The sequence below is a fragment of the Convolutriloba macropyga genome, chromosome 10, assembly GCF_964194025.1.
Source record: "Convolutriloba macropyga chromosome 10, txConMacr16.3, whole genome shotgun sequence".
Classification (NCBI taxonomy): domain Eukaryota; kingdom Metazoa; phylum Xenacoelomorpha; order Acoela; family Convolutidae; genus Convolutriloba; species Convolutriloba macropyga.
In genome coordinates this window covers 30,628,652-30,639,946 of record NC_134477.1, presented here as the reverse complement: position 1 = coordinate 30,639,946, position 11,295 = coordinate 30,628,652, and the positions used below count along the sequence as shown (strand labels likewise).

The 11,295-nt window shown below is 32.3% G+C and overlaps 1 protein-coding gene across 1 annotated transcript in view; it reads left to right on the top strand.

Annotated features, from left to right (window-relative positions):
• The window catches only part of LOC142347985 (uncharacterized), a 113,509-nt gene that overhangs the window by 5,139 nt on the left and 97,075 nt on the right, over positions 1-11,295 (top strand). Inside the window, exons 2-3 of the mRNA XM_075399149.1 lie at positions 7,293-7,596; positions 9,583-10,140. Coding sequence (XP_075255264.1) covers positions 10,054-10,140 — 87 coding nt within the window. The 5' untranslated portion in view covers positions 7,293-7,596; positions 9,583-10,053. The remainder of the gene's footprint in view (positions 1-7,292; positions 7,597-9,582; positions 10,141-11,295) is intronic.

The following is an 11,295-nucleotide window of genomic DNA, read 5'->3' as shown; positions in this document are numbered from 1 at the left end:
TAGGAAAATATAAAAGAAAATGAAAATCGTCAAGTCGCCCCCAATATTGAAACGGAATGAGATTAAAGTCTTCCTGTATTTTCATCTTTTCTCTGTATTTTATCGTTTTTCATTTAGCAAATATTCTGAAGTAGAATTCAAACGACTTTTTTAAACTTTATGATGGAAACAACCTTCTATTATTCCTAATAATATATCGCGTGTACACTTTCAAGTTGAATCTAGGTCTGACATTATTTTATAGTTCAACCGGGAAAAATCTTAATAAATATAGCAAATTTTAAACGAAACTGTCATTTGCCTTGTTGTGCATCATTAAAAACTGTTGCAAGTGAGCAAAAAAAATCAAGCAAGTGATTTTTCAAAATCAAATATGTTTTCTTTAAATTTGACATTCGCACCGGTTATGTTTTCGGTTGCTATAATTTGCAACAATCAAAGTGTAGAATTTCTTTTCAACCGTTTGGAATTTCAAATTAAGCAGAGTTTACAACTAAACATTTTTTTTTCGGTCGTTGTAAAGCTATTCTCAATAATTGTTTCACTTGGCGCTGTTTGTGCCGTTGTTACATTAGAGAAAAGAGTTCAAAGCGTTGACGGCAACTTGAATCGCTATTTCCTGTTCTCTCAATTCTCTTTTCATACCCTTCTGCCATTTCAATCACAAAAATACTCAAATACACGTGAACAAAAAAACCACGCCACTGCAAACAAACAATACAACTAGTATACTTTATAGTAATACTTGGCTATACATAAACAACATCAGAAAATTGAAGAAATAAATTTACTCACTAAAATTGTGAAAACATCTATTGTTAATTTTGTCTATTGTTTCAAAACAACAAATTTCGAATTTATTATGCCTTTCCTAGCAATTTTTCCCGTACTTCAGCGTGCGTTAGGCTGCGTATGTTGAAAATAGTAGCGCGCAGCAGAGTAAAGCATTAATATTTAATTGGTTTTTAATAATTTATCCATTACGGTTATCTTGATTTAGACAGATGATTACATTTTTCGTTTGTGCTTTATGTCAAATATGAAATGTTTAACGGAAAACGTTGATAGATTGTGAAATTTTTAAATGCTGTTTTGATTAAATTTCTCGCAGTTTATTCTGCCTTTCTTCATAAAATACCTTCAAGCTAAAATTGTCTTTGTTCAAAAATCGTTGTCAGTTGAACTTCAATTTCCGCAGTCACTATTTGACCGAGCGGATTTTTCCTTCAAATCTGGTAAGTTTCATTATGATTTTTAATTGTTAATTACAATTCTTATGATATTTTCCCTCTAATTTTCAGGTATATCACGTTAATACCCCCCCCCCCTCCCCCTCGGAAGCCATCGCTGTGCGCTAATGCGATCACCAATTCAATCACTGATTTATTAGTTTATAATCAGCCAATTTCCTCAATTATCGGCAAGTTTTTTATTCAATTTTAATTAAAGTCAGCATTCCTTTTTCAAAAAGACAACGTTTTTTTTATGAAGGGCATTTGAATTGAGGTAATATAGCTGCTTTTTGTCAAATTGTAACGTGTTCAACGGGTTTTCACATATTTGTTGAACCAAATTTGACCTTCGTCAAGTACCTTTATAGACTGCTACAACGTAGAATGCAAAATGTAATTGAATGATTTAGAGATTTGTCTTGCAATGAGACGTGATTTACATGTATTTTAACCTTAAAAATGGCCCAACCCACAGTGGGGAAATAAGGGGAGGAATTACTTGCATTGTTTAGGAAAGAAGGCTTTCTGATCTGCCTTGATCACATAAAAAGAGGAGTGAAACATTGGTATGCATAAGGAGTACTGTATTTTGTAGTTGAAGTCAAATACAACTGAATTGAATCTATTTTTATCTAACATTCTATTTCAAGAGTTATCGATTCAATTTTACTCAAAAAAAGATTAATTCGATGTTAGCATTTTTCGGCTTCTTATTTGACGCGAAAGATTGCTTATCGATTATATCCATATAATGTTAATCATATTTCGCAATTTATCATAAAAAACGAAGCAGCTGGACGCAAAGAGCAACCGGCGTTATATAATTTGTTCATTTATATTCCTCTAGGTAGATTATTAAGGTAGTATATAAAAGAGCTAAGCATGTGGCGTGCCGAGACATTAGTGATAGTACTCAGATATCTTCTGGCCAAATAGGCTGCACCACAAAACGTTGATTTTCATTCCCTTCTAACAACGATAGGGCAGTAGCCAGAGAACCTTAAGTTTTCTTTAATAAAAAATAAATCTTCTAAAAACTTGTAAAAAAACAAGCCGTTATCTTACAACTTTGCTATCTCAATTTACGCCTAATTCCGTTTTTTATCTTGTCTCATAAGAGCATTGTATATCATTGCATGTAAAAAATACCTAGAAATTGTTCGGTTTGATTCTTGAAAAAAAATTGCAGGATGAATAAAAAAGACTTAATCACCTAATTTTTGTCACAGATCACTGCTACTGTTTTATTCACAAAAATTGACAAAAAGCAAAATTTAAAGCAAGCTTGGTCGCTTTTACAATTGTTTTTAGAGATGTGAATGGTTAACTTTTATGATTACTTTTTCCTCGAAAACATTTTTTATTACTTTCGATTTTCGCCCTCTGCTACTATTTTGCAAAGGTGAAACAGAATCTATATTTTCTCTGTACAACGCTTCGGAAAAGGTATACAGCCGATGCCTCTTTGAAATACATTCCTTTCCACGTAAAAAAGTAGGAAGTGCTCAAAATTTCTGTCCCTGTCCAAATTTGAGCGCGTTTAAAAGGTTTCAGGATGTTTGCATATTCACAAAATGAAGGAAAATTTTTTCATTTTTTTAATTCAGTAGAAACTAATCAGTGTATAGATAGCTTTTCAAATCCATAGTTTCTGAGTTGACCAATTAAACTGCTTAGACTTTGGAAGAGTGACTCAGTTGACGTCTCAATTTTTGAAGAGTTTTTCCTTGAATTTTTCAAACTTTATTAATTCAACTTGTTTTTATAATAAGTTCAACCGGGAGGTATATATAGTTGAGACCGGATATTTATCTTCAATGAATCTATCAGATTCTTACAGATAAATCATAATATTCCAAAATCTGCCATAACATTGATAATTTTGCAAAATGCTACCAGAGAACATTTTATATCGCATAATCTGCCCGAATAATGATTATTCAACATAATCTGCCAGAAGAATTACTGTAATGCAGCATTTGATTATAGCAAAATTATTGCGAGAGTTTTATTAATTTGGACCAAAACAATACCTCAGGAAATTCCCAAAAAAGAACCCGTTTTGAAAATTTTGCCAGATAAATCTTCGTTTTATAGGAGTCTGGCAGAAAATAATTATCTCGTGGGACTCAGCAGAAAATATGTATCGTGTAAGATTCTGGCAGAAAAATAGCCATCTGGCAGATGGCAAACCATTTCTCTGCCAGATGGCAAAAGCCTTAGAGCAAAATGGTTATCTTGTAGGAATCTGGCAAAATATGTCTGTCTTGCTGGTGGTTTTCACCGTAAGATGTATTGTCTTGTTGGAATTTGTTGGAATTAGAGTCTGTCTGATTCCTATAAGATAACGGTCCATTCTCAACTGAAAAAAAAAGAAAATAAAAAACGTATAGAAAAATTTTTTCGCAAAGTAAACTATTGAAAACTACAAACATTCATAAGAGAACTTTGTTTCTGTCGTCAACTTTGTTCAGCGAAATCCAACGCTTTGTTTGGAATGAAGATCCTAGTCTATTGAATTAATTTTCACTTCAAATTCGTAGCTTTCACTACTTTCTACTTTTGCGTTTTTCACGGTGTTATAACACAAGTTGATTTTGATTAGAAGATCTCAACTACTTAGGTCTGTTGCTCAGCACGATCTAATGAGAAAATTTGGAAATTTTTTTGGAAATCTACTAGTGTTTTTGTTTGCATTTGTTGCTAAATTTCCTTTTTTAATCTGTAAATTAGGAAGAGGTGTATGGCAATTCTTGAAAATCAAGTTATTTGCAGAAAGGAATTCACAAAAAATCACACTTGTTTCGTAAGTTGGATATCATCATACAACTTAGAAAATAAGATTCTCAGCAATCATACAAGGTCATATACAATTTCCTAAGATCCATGATGAGATCGTTCGAGGAAATGAGTTATGATTTAAATGACAACATATATGATCATTCTCTGCCAACTACGAAATCCGTGCGACCCGAGTTTACAAAATATATTCAGTATTGTCAAAAACTTCATCTTTTCAAATATTTTTCATTCAAATCAAATCAGATCAAATATATAAATGTCGTTGAAATTTCTGCTTCTTCTAACTTAAAATCCTAATTTTGCAACCAAAATATCCAAAATAATTTTGTTTAACTGCGAAGAATTCAGTGCGTAATATTTACGCCTCTGCAATTACGTAGACAAAACGAACCTATTGTTATTATTAATCATAACTTAGTTAGGTATACTTTGCGTAATTCTTAGTCTGTTTATTGACGCAAAACTGTTGTCAGGAAGCAACTGTTTACATCAAAGAATGCGCCTGCGTAGCTCCTTGTTTACGTAATGTTTACTTCCGATTCTGACGTAATGGTTTTTCCCTGGGGTGGTGCTAGACACTGATCCGGGTTTTGAGCACTGGTATTTGGAATAATTGATCCTCTAATTTCGGTAGAGTTTTCCGCATTTTGACTGCTTCTCAAAACCTCAAAGGATAGTTCACGGCACAGTTGTTTTCCCTATAACTGAACTCTTTTCATTTCATTCTACTAAGTTTACTTATTCACTGACTTTAGAAGCTCAGTTTTCTTCTAATTCTCAATTTGTTTTGCTTTCAATTCTTTTTTTGTTTTGAAACCCATGTCGGCCAACAAAAACAAGTAAGTAACTAGGACATTTGTTCAAGTTGATCAAAAACTGCAGAAAAGTCGAGTTTTACCAGGACAAGGAAACTGATATTGAAACTATTGCGCTGTTGAATTATACTCGAAACTATTGAAACATATGGCATCAAATGGAAATGAATATGCAATGAGTTGCTAACCACGAAATCAATTTCAACCAAACAATTTTATTTCTTATATCTCATTCAATGTGGGTATTAAGTACTTTTAGGACTATGTTGAGACGTTACAACAACAACAATAAATTAGAGTGCAAACTTTCAATTCGACCTTCAAAATTGGGTCGGCTACTTAGACTGGAGTTAAATTTTTTGAAGCCAGTGCTCGAAGTTTGACGCAAAATTATTATTTGTCTGCTTGTGAAAGGAAACTGTGGAAAAAATTTTTTAATAAGTCATCAGAGGGCAAATTGTTTAAAATGAAAAAACCAAATGTGTGAAATATTTCCTTGTTTTGTTTCCGCGCTAAAGAACACAAAATTATTTACGAATACCTACCTAAAGATATGAGCTCCAGCAATTGAGAACAATTATAACTTTTGGAAACTTTTAGCAAAAACGAAAATTGTGACATGTTTCAAAAAAGGTCAATTTTCACTGTTTTTCGAAAATAATTCAATTTTATAATGGACAATCTCACATTTGCGAGATATTTCGACAGCTTTTGTCAAAAAAAATTTTTCAATTGATTTAATACAACCCCTTTCTGATAATTTTGAACAAAAATTTGATCCAAACTGCACAGGTAGGCTATATTTAATAAAATTTTATTATTATAAGTTTTATTAAAAAATTTAGGCTAGGAAAACCTTGGTTATTTTTCTTGGTATAATTCAGGTCAGATGTTGATGAGTTTTTTGAAGACAGAAAACCGCATTCATAAACTCACAAGAAAGGTTTCATCTTGGCTCAATTTCATGTACCGAAAAAAAACACTGCGCGTTTGTCTTATTCCTAAACCTGAAAAGCGAGTGTGTAGAAAAGCAAACACCTCAAAATTTTTCGTCTCTTATTGTCCTTTACTTCCTTTACTTCCTTTACTTCCTTTAGAGTGGTGAATTTATATAGGGGTTAAATATTGATGGAGTGGTTAAATGACATGTGGTTATGATATGCCGGGTTAAATGAATTGGAGTGAAAAGAAGTAGAAACAAAATCTTTCTAAGACCTAAAACTTAAGGTGCGTTATGGAATTTTGAATAATATAAAATGAGCCTCAGTATCTTTAATCAATGAACATAAAATTCATTCAGCTTAACAAGGAACATACTAAGGCACAGTAACCCGTACAGGACCTTTATGACACCTGGGGAAAAACAAGATATATATGCGATACGAGTACCGGGAGAAAAAACCTTAGTAAAATAATCCAGGAAGATTAACAAAAATATATCAAATTGTTGAAATCATCTAGCGCCGTAAAACAACATATTGCACGGATTGAAACCATTATGCAAAAATTATCTTTAATTTTCAGAAATATCAAAAATGTCTGATATTTCAGCTCTCATAGGTTTGCTAACCAACAATTCAGCTGCTGAGAAATTGAGAAAGTTAAGAAGCGGTTTATATTTCCATATCTCTACTTACGAGTAGTGGAGCAGTAGTGGACTAGTATAGATATCAACAACACGAAACTTCTGAACCCCTGATGTAATCTGTTATGATAATGCATATATTTGAAACTTTTGACTGAAAAGTAAACTCTGACCTGATTTCTTAGGCGCTCATAGAACTACAAGAGGTGGCAGGAAACGAAATAATAAAAATAATTTTAAATTTTAAACAAAATTTTTTCCAAGTGCTGCAAAAAAATTTTTTTTAAAGTTTTTATTCATAAATTTTTACAAAGACTTACATAGAAATATCGGTATTTCAAATTTCAGTCAACGTAATTAATACTTTTTTGAATGATAACATCATGCATGTTTTATTTCTACGAAGTATTTCAAGGAAGAATTTATTTCAGCAGCTCACAGTAATGCCAAGTTTCCAAAGTTCATTTCTAAACAAAATTTGAAGTATTGCATCTGTGTGAAAAATGCATTTTTCTATTTTCATGTCCTAAGATAGATATATGAAATTGATGACATAAAGCTTTAGAAAACAGATTTGCTGCGGTGAGCTGGCTTAAATTTTTATAATGATGATGTACGCCGTATTCACCTCATTTTGCTTAATTTTGTCCCACCGAAAGTTTTTTCTGTTATAACTTTGCATTATGTGATTGACACCTCGACAGGGATAGGAAGCCTGTGAATGACAACTTTAGTTTAAACTACCCCCCTCCCATCAGAGCTGCGAATTTAAGTGAATTCATTTGATTAATTATTAAAACACCAGTCTCGTAATGCGACAAAACAACTAAAGAACCTCAAATAATTTTTGTGTTTCAGACATTTTGGAGCACTTCAGTTATCGACCCAGTCACACGCACACATTAGACACCCGTAACTCAACCTGTTTCAACATCGGGCAATATTGGTTATCAGTTATCTCTAACTAACTACAGTATACCTGCTGCTGTTATTATCAATAACACACGCTCCCATTCACAGCGGAGCACCTACTCCCCCAAAATCGATTAGCTATTTTATCAACTAGTGCGGGGTTCAATATTGCAAAACCATTGTATATATTGTTTTTTTTTCACCGCCAGATACAGAGAACTGGTGCAGTGGTTGGTTGTGGTGGGAAAGAGTGAGGGAAAAAAGAGTTCCAAAGGGGAACTTTGTGCCGGGAGAAACCAGAAACAAAAAGGATGTGAAAAAAGGCAAAGTACATATTTTATTTGTTGCCACAAATTTCTGCGAAATAGTTCACATTTGTCAATTAACAGAATACGCGAATGGCATAAAAGAAAAAAAATGTCTGAATTCAAAAAATCGAGTAACGAGTCCTGTAAATTCAGCAACGTTATAATGACAGGCTTCAATGTATTTTTATTCTTTGCTAAAATTTTTCAAAGATTTATTTGTTTTGAAAATGTAAATTTGATATTTTTATTAAAACTTGACCTTCACAAAAAACAACATTAAACTGTTCTTATAACCATCATTCAACTAGTTTTCTGGTTGAATGATTATTTCCTAATGCAGTTTCCTTAAATGGCAAACCTTAAATTACTCATGAAGTGCTTACCAAAAAATTTACATTGTGTGTTTTTATAAAAAATGACATTCCATTTGTACTTATGATTTGCAAAGTCTAGGTTGCGTGCAGCGTCGTTTAGATCAAAACTCATTAATAAAAACGTTTCTTTCGTAAATTTCTGCTAAATTTATGTTCTTTCTGCCAAAATAGACATTTTCCCAACCTGATAAGTTCATTTTATGTGTGCGTTGGTAAAACAAGTAAAATTGCCGTGAATGCTTAAAGCAACTACTGGAAACGCGTAAATGGAAATTTCAGACGCCGGGAGGAAAAAGAATGAAGGAAAAGAGGGAGAAAGAGAGGAAAATTGAGGAAAAGTTTTAAAGTAGCCTGCTGGTAAACCAATAAACACACAGAGCTTTTGGAGTACCACAAAATAAAAAGGTAATTTTAGACACCGCCGCTTAATTATTGGAGAAAGAGTGACTTTGTGTCTAACATAAATCAGAAAGAGTTTTATCAACTCAAAATTGATCTCGGCTTAACCGAAAGTGTGCTATGAATTAGGGATATCTTTCATTAGACCTACAAAGTCGAAAAATCAAAAAACAAACAAATTTTGTACACACCCAAATACCACCTCCCCAGACCCCCTACCAGCATCTACATCTAAAATCTCCGCTCGTTTGAGTTCAGAGATCCCTTACCCCCAATCTCCTCATCTGTACAAGCATGATATATTCATTAACTATTTGATTAATTAGGTTCACTTTGATTTTAAAGAGCAACAAAAAAAATAACAAAAGCTACCAAAACCTGGAAAAAGAACAATATAGAAAATAAGTTTCTTAGCAGTAAAGAAGTCATTCATTTTCTCAAAATCGTTGGAAACTTCTGTTTTTTTAAGTCAGAAAAAAAACAGAGGTTGGCTGAAGGTTGAACAAAAAACCTAGTTTCTCTGAAAAATGAAGAAGAGTAGAGTCGTCTTCAACCCTATTTATAGACAACTAAACTTCCGCCCGGGCGAAATTTACCCTTACACTTTTCCCTCTCAGCTATCTAAGTTAACTTCAGTTTCCTTCTAATTAGTGGGAAACATTTCACGCTCAGAGGTGTTGTTAAAACTCACAACTTCCTTTTCAAGTTATTTGCAACCCATTTAATTTGTGATGTTTATTGCTAAATTTTGGTATTGAGTTATCGATTGAGTTCATTTTGCGTGATTTATCTGTTTAATTACGTGTGACATTATTTACTAAATGAATTTTTTCAAAAACAAATTTTTGTTCATGTATATACTTTTTAGTCAGTCTGAACTGATTTTAAAAGCGCAATTATGAGGTGCTTAAAATGTAGTGAAACAAAACTATAATCACTGAATATGTATAAAGCTAAAAATTGGGGAAAATATGGAATTTCAGTAGCGCGCGTAGGCGATTATGAACAAATTGTAAAATTGTGAAAAGTGAATGAACGGTTAAAATGTAACATTCTTCTTTTAAATGTAAATTTGTCATCACTTTTCATTTTAGGCTGTATTTCTTCTTTTTCCATCACTCTTTCACACTCTTATCACTCTTTTGTGGGTGCCAGAAATTGGCAATGATTCAATTTTGTATTCCTTGCCTTTATTTTCCTTTCACTTACAGGCGCCACCATGTTTACAGTTTAAATTATGCTTCCAAAAAATAGGCAACGTAATTTTTTTGGGTAACAGAGTTGGTTAACCTTTGCTAGTATACTACTTACTTACGCTGATTAAACACCCCTGGTATTGCCACAAAAGTTAATACTTGTTATAATATATTACAACACAAAGCTGAAAGTAAGAATTTTTGCAAAGGTGCAAAAAATACCATGTGACCTGGTCGATTGAAAACAAAATTAACGCGGCAATAAATCAACTTTACAAATTCTCTTGCCTCTTTTATTTTAATGGAATCTTGATAATTTATTTGAAAATCATAACTTCATTTTTCTTATAGATGAGAAATTTGAATATTTCTTACTACATTTATCGGGATTTGATGCTAGAAGTTACGAGCTGTGAACTATTACTATAACATGGCCACTGCAATCTACGCTGGTGGGTTGCCCAAACCCCCGGATGTGTTCACGATTATCAAGAACAAAGCCCTCAATAAGAAAGTGGTAAGTCACTTTGTCAACACAAACAATTCTAATAAATTTTTGAAAGATCTTGTTAGTTATTTATTCTTTTTTTTGCAAATATGAAAATTATCTGAACCAGTTTGAGCATAACACAAGCTATAACGTACAACTTCGTTTCTCAAGAATAAAAAAAAAGTATTTTTTTTCTTTCGCATCCTAAATGATCAAAAAGCCTTGATTTATTGCAAATAAAGGATTTTCTAACCTGGTGGTTTGTAAAAACTGTGATTTGTTTACATTGCTTAAAGACCAAACAGTGTTATCTTTCTTGATAGGAGAAAAACTGAAACAAATATTTTAAAATTTACAGTTCACTTATAGGCGTTTTCAATCATTCGTTGATTTTTTCTTTTTGTAAAAGGGCTGAGAATAAACGTGCAATATGCGAAAAAACTTTTTTGTGATAAAACTACCTCAAATTGGAATGGAAATCACACTAAAAATTGATTAAAATCTACTAGCTTAAAATTTTTGACTATTATATTAATTGAGCACCAATACTTTATAATTTGCCAAAAAGACTTATGTTTTATTCCATATGCACACTGTCACTATCTGTTGATTCAAATAAAAAATCTCGTTTTTCATCACTCGGGGGGTCGAACTTAAGTAGTCAATGGGAGTGAATAAAATATTTTTTCGTATCATACCTACAGAAAACGATTTGAAAAGACGCTGAGTAATTTACAAACAACTTTGTAGTGCAAAAATCTAACTTATTCATACGCTTCAAGAAAATTTGAAAAATATTTTTGAGGTTGGAGGATGAAATTTGATGATTTTTGAGCTTCATCAACACTGGAATCAAAACCTTTTGATTATAAATATCTTTTTGATGCAAGTTTATTAGAGTTTTTGAAAAAAAAATGTTTTTTGAGAAAATGTAAAATTTTGTATTTTTGTCGTTAGAAGGTTTCTAGATGGGTAATGACTAGCAACCAAAAACCATCAAACTTCCGAAAGATTTATTTTGTAGTTCCTTTTTTTGTAGGGAATGTACTGTGTTTTCCCCCAAAAAATGTTGCTCTCTCGGCTGCATGAAAACTTCACACCTGATAATTGAATTAATAATCAAAATTTGTAACACCAGCAACCAGTATTGTTATAGCGAGAGACAGTTATTTGAGTAAATGC